General features: G+C 43.1%; 3 protein-coding genes and 1 long non-coding RNA gene across 4 annotated transcripts in view; 2 read left to right on the top strand and 2 right to left on the bottom strand.

Annotated features, from left to right (window-relative positions):
* Window positions 1–10,044, top strand: part of LOC308593173 — a 143,830-nt gene extending 133,786 nt beyond the window's left edge. The window contains exon 2 of the long non-coding RNA XR_014010811.1: window positions 9,793–10,044. This is a non-coding gene — a long non-coding RNA (uncharacterized lncRNA). The remainder of the gene's footprint in view (window positions 1–9,792) is intronic.
* LOC308592627 (mas-related G-protein coupled receptor member D-like) lies at window positions 6,090–9,701 on the top strand. Its single transcript, XM_081204195.1, has 2 exons — window positions 6,090–6,325; window positions 8,151–9,701. Exon 2 carries the CDS (start codon window positions 8,174–8,176, stop codon window positions 9,188–9,190), a length of 1,017 nt encoding a protein of 338 aa, XP_081060321.1. The 5' UTR covers window positions 6,090–6,325; window positions 8,151–8,173; the 3' UTR covers window positions 9,191–9,701.
* Window positions 10,045–15,072: 5,028 nt separating the features above from the next.
* LOC308592665 (mas-related G-protein coupled receptor member H-like) lies at window positions 15,073–18,538 on the bottom strand. Its single transcript, XM_081204219.1, has 2 exons — window positions 17,830–18,538; window positions 15,073–17,702 (listed from the first exon to the last, which is right to left on the bottom strand). Exon 2 carries the CDS (start codon window positions 17,647–17,649, stop codon window positions 16,669–16,671), a length of 981 nt encoding a protein of 326 aa, XP_081060345.1. The 5' UTR covers window positions 17,650–17,702; window positions 17,830–18,538; the 3' UTR covers window positions 15,073–16,668.
* A 2,026-nt stretch (window positions 18,539–20,564) lies between these two features.
* Window positions 20,565–22,638, bottom strand: LOC308593292 (mas-related G-protein coupled receptor member H-like). The gene has a single exon (XM_081205506.1). It carries the CDS (start codon window positions 22,013–22,015, stop codon window positions 21,035–21,037), a length of 981 nt encoding a protein of 326 aa, XP_081061632.1. The 5' UTR covers window positions 22,016–22,638; the 3' UTR covers window positions 20,565–21,034.
* Between the last annotated feature and the right edge of the window lie 264 nt (window positions 22,639–22,902).

Here is a 22,902-nt window from a genome sequence, read left to right as displayed (position 1 = left end):
AGTTTTTCACGGGCATCCATGAGAGCATAGCGAGCGTGCCCACCTAATGTTAGCAAGTCTTGAGATAGTTTCAGCTCTAAACTGGGGGGAAATATTCCTCCTCCATACCTACAACATGGGAAGAGGCCTTAAAGCAGTGCGAACTGACGGGTGCTGTCCATGGTCCTAAATTTTGCTTAAAGCGCTCACTCTGCCAAAGCTGACTGATTTGTGAGGGGGTTTTTTTTTATAAGATATTTATTGAGATTTTAAACAATCCAATCAGACCAAAAAGAAAACAACATTATCACACACAAAGCAAAACAGATATAAAAAGTAAAAAACAAAGAGAAAAAACATAAAAAGGCATATATATATATAAAAAACACATAAAAATCCAAATTTTTACTTATTGTTTTCATAACCCTACTTCCTGACTTCCTCACATTTCCCTTTTTACACAAATCATATTCAGCAATATCTTACCCTCTTGTCTATATTATACATTTCAACCCATTGTGTCTCCAATTTTTCCTTTTATATCCTTTTGATTACGTTTGACACAGTGTATTCTAATTTTTTCACCCTTATCTTTTAAGACATTTGTTACATACTCCTTTTACCTATGTCACGAATGCCGCCTTGTCTTTATATCTTGCATCATTTTAGCATTCCAACATTTTAACATTCCAACATTTTACAATGTTTTTGCAAATAGTCTTTAAACTTCTTCCAATCCTCTTCCACTAACTCTTCTCCCAGGTCTCGGATTCTGCCAGTCATTTCTGCCAACTCCATGTAGTCTATCACTTGCATCTGCCATTCTTCCAAGGTGGGCAAATCTTGTGTCTTCCAGTATTTTGGAGGATTTTGTGAGGTTAATACCCTTCAGTGCAGAGGTCAGCAAACTTTTTCAGCAGGGGGCCGGTCCACTGTCCCTCAGACCTTGGGGGGGCGACTACATATATATATATATGGGGGGGGGGAATGAACGAATTCCTATGCCCCACAAATAGCCCGGAGATGCATTTTAAATAAAAGGACACATCTACTCATGTAAAAACATGCTGATTCCCAGACTGTCCTTGGGCTGGATTTAGAAGGCGATTGGGCCGGATCCAGCCCATGCTTCAGTGGCAGGCCAGACGATGGACAGAGTAAGAGAAATTATGATGTGATGGTAGGAGCTACGGGCACACAAGTGTGACATACTCCCCAGCTGCGAGGTTCCAAGCAAAGAAGAATGGCAACTTAAGAATATGCACAACTCACAGACTTAACATATAGAATAAGAGAACAAGAAGAATATATGTTTAAAGAAGATTGGAAAATGTTTACTGAACATATGGGAAATAATTGTGTACAGCTGACAACACTGGCAGCATTAAGATAGATTCAACAGTGTAAAAAAGTTTTGATGGGTGCAATAATGGAATACTGAATGGTATAGTTTTTGTAAAATACTCAGTGTTTTACAATATGTAAAATGGATCAATGAAAGAGAAGAAGGGAAGTCATTGATATATTAAGGATGTAAAATGTTCATTGTGTGTGTGTGTGTGTGTGTGTATATATATATATATATATATATATATATATACACACACACACACACACACATACACACACACACACACACACACACACACACAATGAACTAAAAAAAATGTTTAGATATACCTTCCCTAAAAGGCCGGAGGCATTTCTTTTAGGAATTGTTGGGGATGAGATACCAAAAGATACTTCTTCTTATCTGAAGAAGTGTGCATGCACACGAAAGCTCATACCAAGAACTAACTTAGTTGGTCTTTAAGGTGCTACTGGAAGGAATTTTTTTATTTTGACTATGGCAGACCAACACGGCTACCTATCTACCAAAAGAAGACGAAAAACTATTTCTGTATGTGACAATGGTGGCCAGAGTTTTGATAGCTCATGGATGGAAACATCAAGATCTGCTGACTATCGAGGAATGGCAAACAAAGATGGTAGAGTACACAGAATTATCCAGGCTGATGGGACGAATCCATGAGCAGGATGACCAGACGTGCCAAAAAGAGTGTAAGAAATTTATAACTTACCTTGAGAAACACTGTTTACATATAAAGAACACTGGCAGGTCGGAGATAACCCTTACAACGTATGGAGCATTCTATATGAGATTATAGAAAGTACCATGTATAGATATGAACAGTATGCTGATATAAATCAATGTGTGAATATTATAGTGTGGAAACAAGAAAACCGGAAGAGGGGTAGAGGGAAGTGGTAATCCTGAGAGTTTTAGGTTACTAATATTGTAAGAATGCACTGTATAAATATATAATATGAAAATCAATAAAAACAATTGCAAAAAAAGATGTAAAATGAGTATTTTAAATTGTAAAACAGAAAACTTATTTATTTATTATACCCCACCCAACTGGCTGGGTTTCCCTGCTGGGATCAAGCAGGTGTGAGATATCACCCTTCAAAATGTCAGAATCTTATTCACAATCTCTTTCTACAGTTCAAAAGAAACTTCTCATTCTGGGTAGAGAATATCGGTGAAATGTTTTCTCTCATTTCAGTCAGGGTGGCACATGGTAATAATATCGTGTTGAAACTTCCTACCAGCCTATTAGGTAATGTTCCATTATCCTAGATGCTTTGACAATATTCCCAGTGTGAAAGAAATTGCTTCCTGTGGAAAAATTGCACTCTTTTGGGTAATACCTTGCAGGTTATTTATGAGGGAAAGCGTAGCCATTTAGGCAACTTGAAAATTCAGCTCTTTAGGTGTGCCCTTTTTTTATATACTATAAGAATGCCATTTCCTATCATTTTTTTTTTTTTTTGTAACTGTGGGATGGCATTCACCTGGCAAACAAATACTTCAGGTTTGCATTTTAGGTTTTTTAATGTCTGTCTAAGAAAACTGGGTGAAGAGGAATGGCCAGATTCAACATACACACACACACACACACACAGAGAGAGAGAGAGAGAGAGAGAGAGAGAGAGAGAGAGAGAACTGGTTTGCAGTATTTAAAAAAATTAATTTTAATAAAAAAACACAATTATCCAAAAGTTACACTTCAGTTTTCTTGACTGCCGCAGAACAATGACTCCGATCCTCAATTCATCATCACTGTCATGTTGACTCGCCAAATACTCTCAGTAGGAACCCAACTGTGGATCTGGGTTTACTAGACATTTTTAATCAATATATCCCCTCCACAGACACCTCTGTGATGATGGCGTAAAATTATCCTGTTCTTCTTCAATAAAAAAGGAGACTAAATTGTGTCAAAGACTTCTTTTTGCCTCTGACTATTTGATGATGGCATGAGAGGCATTCTGAAAGAGCAATGTTCCAGATATTATTAACTCAAGCCTCTATTGATATATTAGTTTTCTAATCATTGGGCAATAACTAGTCTAGCTGCTGTAAAAAGGAATAAAATTAATTCTTTTGATTTAAGGGTAGAATTTGTGGTCAAATCTAATGATAGTAAGGCAAGCGCCTGATAGATAGTTTAGTGATTTTGGAGGTCAGATAAAAGTATTTTCTCTAAAAGGCGCGGACCAGGGTGCACTCCCACCAAACATGAAAATAGTAACCTCATTCTCTACAGCTTTTCCAACATAGTGGTGAGCTTGAAGAATTTATTTTTGGTTTGCAGTATTAAATCAAAGAAGTTCATCCATCTATTTAGCACAGCACTATTGGACCCACTATTGGACTGTTTATAGTGCCCTAGCTGTTGAATTCACAGTTGAGAAGCCATCAGATTAGCAATGGAAACCTGCAGCTTTCACAGCATCACAACCTGGCTTCTATGTGGCTCATCTCCTGCACAGATTACATGAAAAGGGAGGATGTGGCCAAGGGCTTATTCAACAGCCAGTCAAAAAACCATCTTTTGTAGGCTGCAGAGGAAAGGCATAAATGAGTAGATCTCCTTTCAAATCATGACTGAGTCAAGAGCCAAAACCAAACAATTTGCAGAAGGGAGACATTTTGCCACTTTCTATCCTGTTGGAGTGGGACGCGAGTGGCACTGTGGTCTAAACAACTGAGCCTGATGTAGAGAACATTTCCTGGATAAGCTTGCCAAGACATGCTGCTACCACTATCTAAAGGTCATGATTCATGAGACTCCTAGAATATGTGTGTGTGAAACATGTGTCTACCAAAAAGGATCACCAACAGGGGAATAACAGCATGGATGGACTATTGTGCTCATGCCCTGTTTGTGGGCTTCTCACAGGCATCTGATTGGCCATGGGAAGGAACAGGATGTTGGGTTAGGTAGGCATTTACTTAGGATGTTGGGTTAGGTAGGCATCCAACCAACCAAGATGCATCTAGACTCCTCATAAAGTACAGAAAGTAGGTCCACATGTGCAGACTGCTAATGGAGAAATCTGAGAGCTCCCTTGGACAAAAAACAAGGACACCGGCCAGGAATACCAGAGCAAAACAGCAGCCAGTAGGCTTGGTATTTATTGAAGACTGCCACAACAGGACTCCCACCTGCCACAAGGTGGAACAAGATGGAAACCCAGAACAAAAGAGCACCCAAACTTTTATTAGCTGCTACATCCCCTCCCCAAACTGCATCACTAATACATCATGGTTACATCATGAGAGGGGAGGTCTGGTGGCAGTAATCTGAGCATCCTGGACCCTGCCCCATGGTTCCCCTTGCCCTCCACCAAACACCCATCAAGTGTAACAAAAGAGATATTTACATTTCCCTGTTTCCTGGCCAAGTTAATCACACCCTTTTGTCTTCATCTGGGTTTGTTATTTCTGGAATGGCTACCTGTCTGGCACTCAGGCATCAGGATGCCAGGACTTATCACTCAGGCAGAGGGGCTCCTGAGTAGCTGAGCTCACATGTCTATATGAATTTCTGAAGTTTTCCCAGTGAGCCAGTACACAGATACATTTATCAGTGAATTGTTACATTTGGTATTGTGCAGCAGAGGCCCTTTGAATAGACAGGATGAAACTGTGATGAAGTGTTTTGTGGGGACAAATCACAAAAGTCACAAAAGTGATTGTGCTGATTTTGGTAGTGGGCTGCATGTGCATGATATCTGCTGGAGGGGCAACCCCCCCACCTGTACATAAATTCCTGCAACAAGGCAACTGCATGACTGGGGGGGGGGGGGAAACAAGTTAGAAGAAAGGAGATTCTAACTAAACATCAGGAAGAACTTTCTGACAGTTGTTTGACAATGGAACAGACGCCCTTGGGAAGTGGTGGACTCTCCTTCACTGGAGGTTTTGAAGCAGAAGTTAGATGGTATCTGCCAGTTGAGACCCCTGCATTGCAGGGGGTTGGACTAGATGACATTGGGTTCTTTCCAAATCTACTATTCTATGATTCCATACAGTGGTACCTTGGGTTAAGTACTTAATTCGTTCTGGAGGTTCGTTCTTAACCTGAAACTGTTCTTAACCTGAAGCACCACTTTAGCTAATGGGGCCTCCTGCTGACGCTGCGCCGCTGGAGCACAATTTCTGTTCTCATCCTGAAGCAAAGTTCTTAACCTGAAGCACTATTTCTGGGTTAGCAGAGTCTGTAACCTGAAGCTTATGTAACCTGAAGCATATGTAACCCGAGGTACCACTGTATCCTCCACCAGCTGGAAGAAATAGAAAATCCTCTTTTCGTTTGTAAGTTCTGGGTTCACAAAGAGTTAAATCTTCCCCCATGCAAAGTTTCCTGTGCACAGGAGATCGAAATCTTCACCAGAAAGACTGCTGGGTCACTTTGCAAAGCCTCTGTGGCCTGTCTCTGGCACATCAGCACCACAGATAACCAGCTCCTTCTGCAAATTGTACTTTCCTCTTTAACTGAGAGCAGCATTCAAGCCTCTTTTTTAAAAAATGCAGTCTGTGTAGTTCCCTCCCAGGCTCACCATGTACACTCTGTACATATGCCCTCAGATCAGTCAGCAGCGAGAGCCAGGGGAAATTAGTTCCTGCCCTCTCTTCTTCAGAAACAGCAGTACTTGCTCTGGACCGGGGATTTCCTAGGCTGAATGAACACCCGGAGATTCTCAGGAGTCTGTGAAGTCTGGGAGGGGGTGGGGTGCGTGGGAAGAGGGCGGATCTGGCTAGAAGGGGTGGAGAAGGAGGGAAAGAGCTGCTGGAGAGACGCCAGTCGAGAAGAAGCCACGAAGAAGAGCAAGAGAGCGAGAATCAGAAGGGCGTGTGAATAACAGGAAAGCAAGCAGGGAGAAAACATTCCCCCGCTGAAGGAGGAAGGAAGGACTGTTACCAGCCAGCCAGATCGCGCGTTTTGCTGGAAGCTTTAGGTTCCCCAGGAGGGACTGGAGAAAGAAAGGATCTGTAAGTTATGTCTGTAACTTTTATATCTGTAAGTTTTGATTGTCCTGTTTGTTTGTTTTTTAAAGAGTTTTGTGTTCCCATCTCCTCACTTTGTCCTCCTTTAAAAGTTCCAGGTTTTGGTGGGGATCTGTGATGTTCCTGGGGACCTCTTCTCTGGTTTCTCAATCTCTCCTTACCCAGGCACTCCAGAGGGCACCGGTAACCATGGGTGTAGCCGGGGGGCACTTAACTGCGCCCCCCTCACATAAAGCCTGCCCCCCCAACATAAATCCAGGCTATGCCTTGCATTTAGGTGGGGGTCAAGTCACTCCGGCTTGCATCCTGAGTTGCCCTCTGTGAACACGGAATTGTGATATGAGAGGGAGCCTGGAAACTCATCCAGTCCTCTGGTGAGGCTGGGGTCCCACCAGGACATCGTTGCAGATAGGTGGCCATCAAGCCTCTGCTTTCAATCTCTAATGCAGGAAGGTGTCTCTTTGAAGGGACAGGAATAAATCAAATCCCTTTCACTGGACAGAGTCTGATCCAAAGGAGGCTGCCACTGTTGAGAGCATGGAGAAGTTTTTTTTTAGTACTGTTCTCAATATTTTTCATGGCCAGGTCAAGATATTTCTCTCCCCCACACTCACTCCTTTTCATTTTTAAAGTAGTATTCAAAACTGTAAAAGTTTTTAGTGGTTTCTAGCTAACCACAATGAGGCTCCAAGAATTGTTAGATGTCTGAGTGTGATGTAAAAGCAGTTTCTCTCCCACCGCTTCCTCTGTGGGCTGATTCAGCTTCTGCTTCCATTCATTCTTGTCATTCTTCTGCCTTAACCTCTCAGCCCCCATATTTTAGTAACGTAAGTGTTGCTCTTAAGTATCAGTTGCTGAATGCATAATAACAGTAGAATTAATAACAGTAATCTTTAAAAAAAATTATGGAAGGTTTATAACATTTTGAGCATTAAAACCCAAATGGAATTATAAAAAGATAATAAAAAGGAGTATATATAAAAAAGAACAACAACAACAACAACAAAAATACCCATGATCCTTACAAAACACAATTAAATAAAAAAGAGGAAGAGAAAGAACAAATTAAAAATAACTAAAAGAATAGAAAAGACTAGGAAAAAATGATTAAAAAGAAGAACTCCTGCCTCCCTATCTGACAATTATCTGTTACAACAGTTATTCAAAGTATTTAACATATGTACTCCATAATAGTTATGTCCCCTCTGTAGGCTGTAACTTTGCCCAAATCTCCCTCTATAGAGTCCAGCCTTTAATGTTTAGTTGCTCAGACAGCACAAAACGACTCTTCTAACATCCTTCTAGTAAACCAAATTGATATTTCTCCTGTTTCTATTTAAAATCTCTTATAAAGTCCTTTTAACCAGTTACAATAATAGTAATGGTAATGCTGGAATTCAGCTGGAAAATCTACTATTTTGGATGATTGTTTGTTAACTCTGTGTTTGGGCACCTATTGAGATATTGCATTCTTATTTTGCATGATGGTTCCTGAGATCAAGGGACAGGGTTTCTCTATGTTTTAATACAACTGGATGTCATTATGAATCAAGATGGCAGACTGAAACTTTCAAAACTTCACTGATTTTAATCACTGATTTCAAAACTTTGCTGATTGTTTAGGTTGTTGTTGTTTTTTGGAATTCTCATGCAAAGCCATATCTGGAGCTTCTAATGTCACCTGTTCATGCTAGCTTTCGGTTGCCTCGCCTTATAAAATAGCATAAGTGTCAATATGAAATGTTCAAATACTTCTGTAGTTCAGCTCAACCAGAGTGACTAATTCCCCTCTGTTTCCACTCTCCAACAGAACAGAAAACAGTGTGGAGTATTATGAGCAGCAGTGAGTGGGGCAGCAACATTTTCACCATGGACCCTGAAAACACATATGAAATGTACGGAGAGCAACTTCGTGCAAAATGTTTCGAAGAAGAAATCTACAGATATGCATTTTCTGAATTGGGTTATTATACTAAACCCATTGCCATCCTTATCTGCATATTTGGGTTGCTGGGGAATGGATATGTTTTGTGGCTCCTTGATTCCCATATTAAGAGAAATCCTTTCACCACCTACATCCTGAATTTGACTGCAGCCGACTTTGGCCTGCTCATGTTTTTGTCTCTGTCCCTTATCCTTTTGTTCGCTGATGACCTCTGTGGATTACCGCTCCCTGTTCGCATTTCTGCAATACCCCTGTTGCACTTATGCCAATTTTGCTATACTGCCAGTCTCTGTTTCCATACAATCATCAGTATAGAAAGATGCCTCTCTGTCTCTTTTCTGAGCTGCTACCAACATCGGCGACCACAATCCCTTTCATCTGGGCTATCCGTGCTAGTCTGGATCCTGTGTGTCATGTTCTGCGGAATGGAAATTTCATTTTACCTGGTCTATAATATGGTATTATACCCAGTTGTCAAGAACATGTTCATTGTGGTCATATGGGTTTTGCCTTCAATTTTAGCTGTTTTCACTTTGCTCCTGCTGGCCAAAATGTGTTGCAACTCTCAGCGCCAACTGCCAGGAAGCCTGACTACCGCCATTCTTCTCTCCCTCCTGTTTTTCCTTCTCTGCCATGGCCCATGGAGCATCACATTTCTGCTATCCTCCCCTAAGCATTCACAAACTCTTATTGCACTTTCTCAGCTCCTCCACTCTGTCAATGGCAGCATTAAACCAGTGCTTTATTACTTGGTGGGGAAACGGGGCAAATGTTCCTCTACAGAACCCCTGAAGGTCATTTTCAGGAGGGTCTTCCAGGATGAATACTATCCTCTGCAAGAGAATGTGTTGACTGATGCAGAGAAACTTAGTGCAGTAACTTGTTCAACGCAAGCCATCAACTGACGAAGCCAGCATTGTTCTTGAATGGAAATGCTTTGATCCTGGACTATGTAAGAATAATTGCTCATAGTGGACTATACCATGAAGCTCAATCTCCTTACCCAGGAATGAAGATGCAAGATGCAATCAATAGGCACAACAAAAAGCCACAGCTTCATTAACTCAAAGGAATGCTTTTCTCTTGCCATACTGATTTAACTGCTACTTCTCTCTAGCTTAGTATTGATAAAGTTGCTGCAGCATAGTCCATTGCCATCAGGAACCTCAGGGTACCTCCCTGTGTGGAGTAAAGTCAGCCATGTTGATGATTATCACTGCCTCTTGTGGGAGCATAGTCCCATAATAAACTGCTCAGGACCGCAATACCTCAGGGATGACCTCTCTCCATGTGAACCTACCTGGAACCTGAGATCCTCATCTGAGGCCCTCCTTCATGTGCCTCCTCCACAAAGAGGTCTCAAGGGTGGCAACACGAGAACGGGCCTTTTCTGCAGTGGTTCCCCATTTGTAGAAAGCTCTTGTTTCCTGCTTGGCAGGGGGTTGGACTCGATGGCCCTTGTGGTCTCTTCCAACTCTATGATTCTATTCTATGATTCCCTAGGGAGGTTTGCCTGGCCCCATCCTTATACACATTTAGGCACCAGGCAAATACTTCCCTGTTTAACCAGGCCTTTGGATGATTCACATCCAATACTCTCTTAAAATGTATTGGAAGGGGCGTCTGTTATTGAGTTGCTTTTATTTGTGTTCTATATTTTGTGCTTTTATATTGTGATTGTATCTTGTGAACCACCCTGAGACCTGCGGGTATAGGGAAGTGTACAAATTCAATATATAATAATAATAGTTTAACTATGCACTGTGTGAATTGATTTGCCTGTGTGAAGAAATACTTTCTTTTGCCCCAGATGCTGTAACCTTTCCTCAGAGGGAAGTCAGGAGTCAGGGAATTTGATCCCTCCCAGGGTGGCAGCCAATAAGCAGATAAAAAAGAAGAGTTACTACCAAGTCTTTAATTCAAGATTCACAATAGAAGACATAGCAATGCCACCTCTTTTAGATAATAGCATTGCTCCGTGTAAAGTCCCACCCCCTCCATCTCTCCTATCATACGTCATCCCTGCCCCGGCTGATCTGTGCTTTCTGGCTTTAATCCTTCTCTTCTACTACTCTCAATGCTTGCCAGGACCTGGGATAAGGGGAGGGGTCTGGCATGCTTTCCAAAGACACTGAGTCTGTCAGCTGTCTCTACCCTGGTGCTTCTTCTTCCTCCTGCTCCTCTCCCAATATTTCCCAGCTTCTGCCCTCTGCAGCCTCTGAGCTGTGACCTTCTGCAAACCACTGTTCTAAATCTATACTCTCTCCTTCTTCTCTTGGAAGTGCAGAAGGAGGGGTCGGGTCTCCACCATTCCTCCTCAGACCAGTCCCTGACAGTGTTTCATACGTAGTCCTTTTAGGCACTGCCATGGGTTCTTTGAAACGTTTGATTAGGAGGAATTCAGTGATGTACTAAGGCAGGGGTCAGCAACCTTTTTTTAAAAATAATTTTTATAACAACAAAAACAAAACAAGACAATACAATAAACACAACAAACAAAAAACAGGTACAATTTCAAAATCTTATTTTCTTATAATTTACTTCCCCGACTTCCTCATACTTCCCCTTTCTGTATTCCAAGAGCCAGTGTGGTGTAGTGGTTAAGAGCGGTAGTCACGTAATCTGGGTAACCGGGTTCGCGTCTCCGCTCCTCCACATGCAGCTGCTGGGTGACCTTGGGCCAGTCACACTTCTTTGAAGTCTCTCAGCCCCACTCACCTCACAGAGTGTTTGTTGTGGGGGAGGAAGGGAAAGGAGATTGTTAGCCGCTTTGAGACTCCTGAAGGGGAGTGAAAGGCGGGATATCAACTCCAAACTCTTCTTCTTCTTCTTCTAATCAATTATTCAGCAAATCCTTCCCTTCTTTTAACTTGAATTTAATCTTACTTATTCTCCTTAGCTTATCCGTTATCGCTAGTAACTGCTTATTTTCAAATCTTATTTTCAAATCCAACATCATTTTAACACTCATTAATTTTGCAATACTTCTTTAAATAGTCCTTAAATTTTTTCCAATCTTCTTCCGCTGTTTCTCTTCCCTGGTTTTGGATTCTGCTCGTCATTTCTGCCAAGCAGGGGTCAGCAACCTAAGGCCTATGGGCTGGAAGCGGCCCATGGAGGCCAATTAGCTGGCCCCTGAGCTGCCCCCGAACTGAGCCGCCCGCTCAGCAAGTGCTGCACTAAACCGGCGCAGTGCAGCATGGGGACTCTTTCCCACAGCTCCCGAAATCACTTCTTTGCCTGCCCAGACGCCAGAAATCGTGTCTGCGCATGTCCACGGCGCCGGAAATCGCTTCTTCATAGGCACGATTTCCGGCATTTGGGCATGCGCAGAAGCAACTTCCGGCACCGTGGACATGAGCAGACATGCTTTTCGGCATTGTGCTGCTCCGGCCCGGCCCACGGAGGATCTCCATGGGAGTGATCCGGCCCATGCCCAGTATGCCTTGCCGACCCCTGTACTAAGGCATCCATTCTGTCTAGTTAAGCATTTTTGCTTGTTAGTCAGAATGATCACCCTCTTCTGCCACACTTTATATTGCAAGGTTTATCCCAGCCCCTGCAGGCCAATTTTGGTGAGCACATTGGGGGTGGGGGTGGAATATTTGCTCAGGGCTTCTGATGGTGGGGTTTGCTAGCTGAATCCCTCCCGCTTTATTTGCAATTCTCCAAAGTCACCTTGGGGCCTTGAATAAGACAATGAATGAATAAGGTTATTCAGAAGAATAACAATAGCATATGCAGCTGCTGTCCCTTGCTATGACCTTGCATGTTGCTTTCTAAAGTGGGAAGAAGGTGGCCAAGGAGGTTGGAGGAGGTGGATTTAGAGCAGTGTGGCCTTGGTTCGGTATACCTGAAGGAGCGTATCCACCTCCATCGTTCTGCCCAGACACTGAGGTCCAGCTCCGAGGGCCTTCTGGCAGTTCCCACACTGCGAGAAGCCAAGTTACAGGGAACCAGATAGAGGGCCTTCTCCGTAGTGGCACCCGCCCTGTGGAACGCCCTCCCACCAGATGTCAAAGAGAACAACAACTACCAGACTTTTAGAAGATATCTGAAGGCAGCCCTGTTTAGGGAAGCTTTTAATGCTTAATAAATTATTGTATTTTAATATTCTGCTGGAAGCCGCTCAGAGTGCCTGAGGAAACCCAGCCAGATGGGCGGGGTATATATTATTATTATTATTATTATTATTATTATTATTATTATTATTATTATTATTATTATTCCACTGCACTGGGTCAATGGAAGGCATCACCACTCTGACATAGTGCATGTACTGAATGGAAGGCAAGAGTTGCAGGGCACCAAATTTTTGCCTTGCAGAGGGTGCCAGTGAAATTTGAAAGGCCAAAGACTAGGAGGAGGACTGACCTGATGATGTATCATATCCAGATCCACAGTTTCTTCTGCTCCTGTCCAGGCGAGCCAACAACCATGACCCCCCTTGCCACTCATTTGCCTGTCATAGCATCAGCTTATTATTAGATGTAAAAGGTTTGCCTTTTGTATTCTTTGGGGTACTACTGAATATCATGTTGCTTTTTATGATCCCAGAGCTGCCCCATCCCATTCATGGTTAGCAGCTTTTAAGCCTTTTGACAATGTCAGTAAATAGGTAATGAAATGAAAGACTAAAGCTAGTCAATATTGATTGCTTTCTCTGTTCCAACTGTTTCTTTCTCTTTGAAAATGTACCCATTTGTACAGGAAGGAGTGATGCTTAGTTCTCATGTTCAGTGTGTGCGCCTTTGACGGTGCAGGTAGCCATGTTGGTCTGACGCACTCAATATATATATATATATATATATATATATATATATATATATATATCCAGTAGCACCTTACAGACCAACTACGTTTGCTCTTGGTACAGTGGTGCCCCGCAAGATGAATGCCTCGCAAGACGGAAAACTCGCTAGACGAAAGAGTTTTCCGTTTTGGAGGTGCTTCGCAAAACGAATCTCCTATGGGCTTGCTTCGCAAGACGAAAATGTCTTGCGAGTTCTTGCAGGGTTTTTTTCCTCCCCCCCCCTTTTTCTAAGCCGCTAAGCCGCTTATCAGCTGATCCAATAAGCTGATAAGCCACTAAAAGCCGCTAATAATGCGGTTGCTGAACAACTCCAGGCACGCCTGGAAGAAGCGGACCATTTGGATCCCTTCCAGTCGGGATTCAGGCCTCATCATGGGACTGAAACTGCCTTGGTCGCACTGGTCGATGATCTCCGGCGGGCTAGGGACAAAGGTGAGAGCTGTTTCCTAGTTCTGCTGGATCTCTCAGCGGCGTTTGATACCATCGACCATAGCATCCTTCTGGACCGTCTTGAGGGGCTGGGAGCTGGGGGCACTGTTATACAGTGGTTCCGCTCCTTCCTCCTGGGCCGTGTTCAGAAAGTGGTGGTGGGGGATGAGTGTTCAGACCCTTGGGCCCTCACTTGTGGGGTGCCTCAGGGTTCTGTCCTCTCTCCCCATGCTTTTTAACATCTATATGAAGCCGCTGGGAGAGATCATCAGGAGGTTTGGGCTGGGTGTTCATCAGTATGCGGATGACACCCAGCTCTACCTCTCTTTTAAATCAGAACCAGTGAAGGCGGTGAAGGTCCTGTGTGAGTGTCTGGAGGCGGTTGGAGGATGGATGGCGGCTAACAGATTGAGGTTGAATCCTGACAAGACAGAAGTACTGTTTTTGGGGGACAGGAGGCGGGCAGGTGTGGAGGATTCCCTGGTCCTGAATGGGGTAACTGTGCCCCTGAAGGACCAGGTGCGCAGCCTGGGAGTCATTTTGGACTCACAGCTGTCCATGGAGGCACAGGTCAAATCTGTGTCCAGGGCAGCTGTTTACCAGCTCCATCTGGTACGTAGGCTGAGACCCTATCTGCCTGCGGACTGTCTCGCCAGAGTGGTGCATGCTCTGGTTATCTCCCGCTTGGACTACTGCAATGCGCTCTACGTGGGGCTACCTTTGAAGGTGACGCGGAAACTACAACTAATCCAGAATGCGGCAGCTAGACTGGTGACTGGGAGCGGCCGCCGAGACCATATAACACCGGTCTTGAAAGACCTGCATTGGCTCCCAGTACGTTTCCGAGCACAATTCAAAGTGTTGGTGCTGACCTTTAAAGCCCTAAACGGCCTCGGTCCAGTATACCTGAAGGAGCGTCTCCACCCCCATCAGTCTGCCCGGACGCTGAGGTCCAGCGCCGAGGGCCTTCTGGCGGTTCCCTCACTGCGAGAAGCAAAGCTACAGGGAACCAGGCAGAGGGCCTTCTCGGTAGTGGCGCCCGCCCTGTGGAACACCCTTCCAGCAGATGTCAAAGCGATAAACAACTATCCGACATTCAGGAGACATCTTAAGGCAGCCCTGTTCAGGGAAGTTTTTAACGTGTGACATTTTACTGTATTTTTGGTTTTTATGGAAGCCGCCCAGAGTGGCTGGGGAGGCCCAGCCAGATGGGCGGGGTATAAATAATAAATTATTATTATTATTATTATTATTATTATTATTATTATTATTATTATTATAGCGCTAATCCGCTAATCCGTCAATGGGCTTGCTTCGCAAGACGAAAAAACCGCTAGACGAAGAGAATCACAGAACGGATTCTTTTTGTCTTGCGAGGCACCACTGTATAAGCTTTTGTGTCTATGCATGCACACGAAAGCTTATACCAAGAACAAACTTAGTTGGTCTCTAAGGTGCTACTGGACAATTTTTTTAAAAATATATATTTTAAAAGATTGTTTAGGTAGAGGTTTAACAACAACAACAACCACAATCACCACCACCACAGTAATAATTTTATTTAAATCCTGCCTTTGCCCTGACAGGGACTCAAGATAGCATACAGATAAAAACAAGAATAACTAAAAACATAAAAAGAAACAATAATTAAAAACAAACAAACAAGTAAACATTGATGGAACAACTTCACTCTTAAACTGTAACATTTGACGCAATATATTAGTTAACTTGAGAAGAAATTAGATATTCCAGCATATTGTGTGCACCATAATATTTAACCTTGAGTTGCATCACGTTGGCCAGTGACCCAAAGCAAGGTGGTGACTCATGTTTTCCCCAGTCAATCTAGCTCTCTGAAGAAAGGAAAGTTCATAGCCTCCATTCTGCCCTTTTCCCACTGCCCGTACAACACATCACTCTATATATTTAGTAAGATAAACAGTGGCCTACTTTAGGAGAACAAGAGGAAGGAATATAAAAGACAGGATACATGACAGCAGAGAAGAAACCAAGACATTTCTCCAAGTGGCTACCAAGGTGCTTACTTTATGTTGCCCACAAGGACCGCCAAGCTGAGCCTACAATTCAGCAATTTCCATTATTGCTATTATTCATTTCATCACTATGCCTCTGTATATATATTTTAAAAAAAACCTCAGTGTGGTTTAAAACACATTAGAGCATCAAATCCAGGATAAAACAAGACTGAAGAAAGTTAAATATACATTCAAAGCAAAATAGTTACCAGGAAACTATTATATAGTTACCAGGAAACTATTACATTTCAAAAGAAAACATTACTAGAAGAAGCCAAATTAAAAAAATGCACATTTAAAACAGCACAATTGACAAGGTAATAAAATGTTATTGTAAGCATAGAACAGGTCTGCTCCTGTTGTTGCCAATCCTGTGGAGTCCGCAGTGTCATTAAGAAGTATGGCTTATTTACACATATTTACACCTGAGTTTTGAGAGAGGGAGTTCAGGACCTCCTCCCCAAGAGTGTCTCTTGCTGCTTCAGTCAGCTTGAGTCCAGAGCAGTCAGCTATGCTCGCCAGTCTCTAGGTTGCAGCCTGCACTCATGAAGTTCTCACCTTTGTTCTCTTTCCTCTTCCCAGAACATATCCAGGAATATATAGGAGGGAATCTGACACACAGGGATCTGGGGATACCTTGTAACAATATTACTTGTGGTGGAACCAGGTTGGATTGGAGATACAGGAAGTTTTGCCAGGGGACCAGATGGCTTTTACAGCAGCTCAAGCTTCACACCTAATGACCAGGTGTGTTAAATTCACACTTTCACAACAAGGGTGTGCAGAGCTTCCAAAGGGATGGAGTTGAAAAGAATCCTGCTTATGCCTTTGAAGTCTTGGAGCCCTTGGTATTTCAACAAATCCCACTTGGTGAATGATTAATTTTTCTTTATTAAATTGTATGGCACCTGATGTTCACGTTAGCTACTAAGCAAATTACAAGTATAAAAACTAAAGAAGCAAACATTAAGAGATAAACACCCATGATTAAAAGATGCAGAAAAGAAGCAGAAAAACACGAATCTACAGACCTTTTTTTTAGAATAAACCTATATTGTTGGTCATCTCTAATGCCATCCCCACAGCTTAGCTTACAAGGAGAGACTTAAGGAGTCATCATCATTGAATCTGTTGCGGCTGGAAGACTTTGATCTTCTATGCAATCAGCTTTGTCACTAAAAACTCTTTCCAGCACCACCTTCAAGGGTTCCCTGGATCGACGCATCTTTTTCCTTCCAATTAAGAAGTAAATGAATGGATTAACACTGCTGTTGATAACAGCAGATACTACTCCAAATAATGCCGTTATTATATTAATATCAGCAAGTAAACATTGAACAGTTATTATGACACTGAGTGGAACACCAAAAATGAGGAAGAAAAAAAGAGCAAGCAAGAGCGCTGTGTAGAACTTTCCTCGTTGGCGTCGATGTAAACTGCAGCAGACCTTGATGAAAAGGATCACAGTACAGATGACCACAACAAGTGTGCAAAATACAGAGCTGATCATATGAACAACACAAATCACTATGTCAAAGTCTGCAGATTCAGTTAAAATGAAAAAGTGATAGATTCCAAAGACCAGAATGGACATTGCCCATATTAATGCACAAACAATTTCAGACAGGTGTTCTAGACGGTGGCATCGATACCAGATTGGGAAGACAACAGAGAGACATTTCTCGGCACTGATGGCTGTTAGTAGATATAAGCTTATGGCATGTGTGGAAGTAAACAGTTCAAAACCCAGCCCAGAGGAAATTCCTCCTACATCCCAAAATCTAGCTGAAATTGAAAATGCTAAAGTTACAAGGACACAAGAATCAGCTACAGCCAAGTTCAAGATGTAGGTGGTGATGGGATTCTTCTTCACGATGAAGCAGAGAAACCAGATGACAATTGCATTCCCCACCAGGCCACATATGAATATTGTAAGGATGAAAAGAAAGAAAAAGAGCAGCAGGTAATATGTGAAGGAAGCAAGTTCAGATTCATCATCTTCCTCTGGGAATGCTGAAGGGCTGTAGTCTCCAGAAAACCCATCAATGGTTAAACCAAGTGATGCTGCTGTGCTCTGCTCAGCCATAATGAAATATTTTCTTTTGGATTCTTCCTTCTTCCCCCTTCTCTGCACTATGTCTGCAAGCAGAAGGGGTGAGGATCAGAAGGGATAATCACTAAAAGTAAGTGCCTACACAATTCCAATATGGAAAGCTTCTAACTCACTTGTTTTAGGTAGCCCAGGAAAGAAATTAGCACTACTCACCTGCTACAGCTTCAAGAAGAAGAATAGAAATATAGAATTGTCGAATCTGAAGGGACCCTAACGATCATTCACTTCAACCCCCTGCAATGCAGGAAAACATTTTGGGCAAAATAAAGAAGAGCTTCATAGAAGAGGCACAAGACTCCCAATGCATATAAGAAATAACTTTCGTTACACAATCTTCTCTGCCCCTTCCTCTATGATGGTATCTCAGCCAACTGTTGTAACGGTTTATCAGGCTAAAATTATCAGGGACCAGAGAGGAAGATAAATTGTACACAAGTTCTGAAATGGCATGACTTTAAACAAGCCTCCCCCAGTCTGATGTCATCCAGATTTTTTGCACTACAACTCCCACCATGTTGTGCTGGATGGGAATGGGAGATGTAGTTCAAAACATCTGGAGGGCACCAGGTTGGGGAAAGTTGCTTAAACAAAGGAATGGAGTTGATCCTAAAGCAAGGGTGCAATGTTTTTAGATGCCAACTCAGATGTGTCTGGGGATAGCCTCTAGCAGCAAAATGTTTCAGGACCAGTCCTGAAAAGACAATCAGGTATCATTGTAACGATGTTCTTTTTTTCTTGACTACCCTTGTATTTAAGGTTGCCAGCAAATTTGGAAAAGATAAGAACAGATGACCCTGTAGTTGTGTGAGCACAAGTTGTTCAATATGGACACATCAGGTAGTGAAAGTTTTCATAGCACAAAGATAATCTGTTACCCCCGAGGATGCGGACAGGCTGCTTGGACGAGTGAAACCAACCACTTGTCTCCTTGATCTTTGCCCATCCTGGCTTATAAAAGCTAGCCGGGAAGGACTGGGCGATGGGCTTCGTGGGGTGGTGAATGCTTCTCTCCGTGAGGGAGCCTTCCCAGACTCGCTGAAAGAGGCGGTTATTAGACTGCTTCTTAAAAAACCATCTTTAGATGCGGCCACGATAGCCAACTATCGCCCAGTCTCAAATCTTCCATTCTTGGGCAAGGTGATTGAGCGAGTGGTTGCTGAACAACTCCAGGCACGCCTGGAAGAAGCAGACCATTTGGATCCCTTCCAGTCGGGATTCAGGCCTCATCATGGGACTGAAACTGCCTTGGTCGCACTGGTTGATGATCTCCGGCGGGCTAGGGACAAAGGTGAGAGCTGTTTTCTAGTTCTGCTGGATCTCTCAGTGGCCTTTGATACAATCGACCATAACATCCTTCTGGACTGTCTTGAGGGGCTGGGAGCTGGGGGCACTGTTATACAGTGGTTCTGCTCCTTCCTCCTGGGCCGTGTTCAGAAAGTGGTGGTGGGGGATGAGTGTTCAGACCCCTGGGCCCTCACTTGTGGGGTGCCTCAGGGTTCTGTCCTCTCCCCCATCTTTTCAACATCTACATGAAGCCGCTGGGAGAGATCATCAGGGGATTTGGGCTGGGTGTTCATCAGTATGCAGATGATACCCAGCTCTACCTCTCTTTCAAATCAGAACTAGTGAAGGCAGTGAAGGTCCTGTGTGAGTGTCTGGAGGCGGTTGGAGGTTGGATGGCGGCTAACAGATTGAGGTTGAATCCTGACAAGACAGAAGTACTGTTTTGGGGGGACAGGAGGCGGGCAGGTGTGGAGGATTCCCTGGTCCTGAATGGGGTAACTGTGCCCCTGAAGGACCAGGTGCACAGCCTGGGAGTCATTTTGGACTCACAGCTGTCCATGGAGGCACAGGTCAAATCTGTATCCAGGGCAGCTGTTTACCAGCTCCATCTGGTATGCAGGCTGAGACCCTATCTGCCTGCGGACTGCATCGCCAGAGTGGTGCATGCTCTGGTTATCTCCCACTTGGATTACTGCAATGTGCTCTACGTGGGGCTACCTTTGAAGGTGACCCAGAAACTACAACTAATCCAGAACGCGGCAGCTAGACTGGTGACTGGGAGCGGCCGCAGAGACCACATAACACTGATCTTGAAAGACCTACATTGGCTCCCAGTATGTTTCCGAGCACAATTCAAAGTGTTGGTGCTGATCTTTAAAGCCCTAAACGGCCTTGGTCCAGTATATCTGAAGGAGCGTCTCCACCCCCATCGTTCTACCCGGACACTGAGGTCCAGCACCGAGGGCCTTCTGGCAGTTCCCTCACTGCGAGAAGCCAAATTACAGGGAACCAGGCAGAGGGCCTTCTCGGTAGTGGCGCCTTCCCTGTGGAACACCCTCCCACCAGATGTCAAAGAGAACAACAACTACCAGGCTTTTAGAAGACATCTGAAGGCAGCCCTCTTTCGGGAAGCTTTTAATGTTTGATGTATTATAGAATTTTAATATTCTTTTGGAAGCCGCCCAGAGTGGCTGGGGAAGCCCAGCCAGATGGGCGGGGTATAAATAATAAATTATTATTATTATTATTATTATTATTATTATTATTATTATTATTATTATTATTATTATGGATTACAGCCAAAGGATACAGTGGAACTTCTTCTCCTGCAGTGGAGTCTGCAGAATCTTTAAGAACTGTGTTTTCTTTACTCATATTTACACCTGAGCTTAGTTGGAGGGAGTGCAGAACCTCTCTCCCCAAGAGTGTCTCTTGCTGCTTCTTTCATAGCTTCAGTCAGCTTGAGTCCAGAGAAGTCAGCTATGCTAGCCATTCTCTAGGTTGCAGCCTGTGCTCATGAAGTTCTCACCTTTGTTCTCTTTCCTCTTCCCAGAACATATCCAGGAATATATAGGAGGGAATCTGACACAAAGGGATCTGGGGATACCTTGTAACAATATTACTTGTGGTGGAACCAGGTTGGATTGGAGATACAGGAAGTTTTGCCAGGGGACCAGATGGCTTTTACAGCAGCTCAAGCTTCACACGTAATGACCAGGTGTGTTAAATTCACACTTTCACAACAAGGGTGTGCAGAGCTTCCAAAGGGATGGAGTTGAAAAGAATCCTGCTTATGCCTTTGAAGTCTTGGAGCCCTTGGTATTTCAACAAATCCCACTTGGTGAATGATTACTTTTTCTTTATTAAATTGTATGCCACCTGATGTTCATGTTAGCTACTAAGCAAATTACAAGTATAAAAACTAAAGAAGCAAACATTAAAAGATAAATACCCATGATTAAAAGATGAAGAAAAGAAGCAGAAAAACACAAATCCACAGACTTTTTTTTAGAATAAACCTATGTTCTTGGTCATCTCTAATGCCATCCCCACAGCTTAGCTTACAAGGAGAGACTTAAGGAGTCATCATCATTGAATCTGTTGCGGCTGGAAGACTCCGATCTTCTATGCAATCAGCTTTGTCACTAAAAACTCTTTCCAGCACCACCTTCAAGGGTTCCCTGGATCGATGCGTCTTTTTCCTTCCAATTAAGAAGTAAATGAATGGATTAACACTGCTGTTGATAACAGCAGATACTACTCCAAATAATGCTGTTATTATATTAATATCAGGAAGAAGATGTTGAAGAGCTATTATGACACTGAGTGGAACAGCAAAAATGAGGAAGAAAAGAAGAGCAAGCAAGAGTGCTGTGTAGAACTTTCCTCGTTGGCGTCGATGTAAACTGCAGCAAACCTTGATGAAAAGGATAACAGTACAGATCACCACAACAAGTGTGCAAAATACAGAGTTGATAGTATGAATGACACAAATCATTATGTCAACGTCTGCATTTTCAGTTGAAATGACAAAGTGATAGATTCCAAAGACCAGAATGGACATTACCCATATAAATGCACAAACAATTTCAGACAGGTGTTCTAGACGGTGGCATCGATACCAGATTGGGAAGACAACAGAGAGACATTTCTCGGCACTGATGGCTGTCAGTAGATATAAGCTAATGACATGTGTGGAAATAAACAGTTCAATACAAAGCCCAAAGGAAATTCCTCCTACATCCCAAAATCTAGCTGAAATTGAAAATGCTAAAGTTACAAGGACACAAGAATCAGCTACAGCCAAGTTCAAGATGTAGGTGGTGATGGGATTCTTCTTCACGATGAAGCAGAGAAACCAGATGACAATTGCATTCCCCACCAGGCCACATATGAATATTGTAAGGATGAAAAGAAAGAAAAAGAGCAGCAGGTAATATGTGAAGGAAGAAAGTTCAGATTCATCATCTTCCTCTGGGAATGCTGAAGGGCTGTAGTCTCCAGAAAACCCATCAATGGTTAAACCAAGTGATGCTGCTGTGCTCTGCTCAGCCATAATGAAATATTTTCTTTTGGATTCTTCCTTCTTCCCCCTTCTCTGCACTATGTCTGCAAGCAGAAGGGATGAGGATCAGAAGGGATAATTACTAAAAGTAAGTGCCTACACAATTCCAATATGAAAAGCTTCTAACTCATTTTATATAGGAGCCCAGGAAAGAGATTAGCACTACTCACCTGCTACAGCTTAAGAAGAAGAATAGAAATATAAAATTGTAGTCTGAAGGAACCCTAAGGATCATTCACTCCAACCCCCTGTAATGCAGGAAAACATTTTGGGCAAAATAAAGAAGAGCTTCATAGAAGAGGCACAAGACTCCCAATGCATATAAGAAATAACTTTCGTTACACAGTCTTCTCTGCCCCTTCCTCTATGATGGTATCTCAGCCAACTGCTGTAACGGTTTATCAGGCAAAAATTATCAGGGTCGAGAGAGGAAGATAAATTGTACACAAGTTCTGAGATGGCATGACTTCAAACAAGCCTTCTCCAGTCTGACGTCATCCAGATTTTTTAGACTACAACTCCCACCATGTTGTGCTGGATGGGAGTGGGAGATGTAGTTCCAAACATCTAGAGGGCAGCAGGTTGGGGAAAGTTCCTTAAACAAAGGCATGGAGTTGATCCTAAAGCAAGGGTGCAGTGTTCTTAGATGGCCACTCAGATGTGTCTGGGGATAGCCTCTAGCAGCAAAATGTCTCAGGACCAATCCTGAAAAGGCCTTCAGGTATCATTGTAACGATGTTCTTTTTTTCTTGACTACCCTTGTGTATTTAAGGTTGCCAGCAAATTTGGAAAAGATTAGAACAGATGGCCCTGTAGTTGTGTGAGCACAAGTTGTTCAATATGGACACATCAGGCAGTGAAAGTTTTCATAGCACAAA

The sequence above is a fragment of the Podarcis bocagei genome (genome assembly GCF_964188305.1).
Source record: "Podarcis bocagei genome assembly, chromosome: 8".
Taxonomy (NCBI): Eukaryota; Metazoa; Chordata; class Lepidosauria; order Squamata; family Lacertidae; genus Podarcis; species Podarcis bocagei.
The sequence above is the reverse complement of the archived record's forward strand: the minus strand, read 5'-3'. Positions and strand labels throughout refer to the sequence as shown.

What these genes read in the sequence shown, in the direction of transcription:
- LOC308592627 (XM_081204195.1), top strand. Translation starts at nt 8,174, where the DNA reads ATGAGCAGCAGTGAGTGGGGCAGCAACATTTTCACCATGGACCCTGAA.
- LOC308592665 (XM_081204219.1), bottom strand. Translation starts at nt 17,649, where the DNA reads ATGGCTGAGCAGAGCACAGCAGCATCACTTGGTTTAACCATTGATGGG.
- LOC308593292 (XM_081205506.1), bottom strand. Translation starts at nt 22,015, where the DNA reads ATGGCTGAGCAGAGCACAGCAGCATCACTTGGTTTAACCATTGATGGG.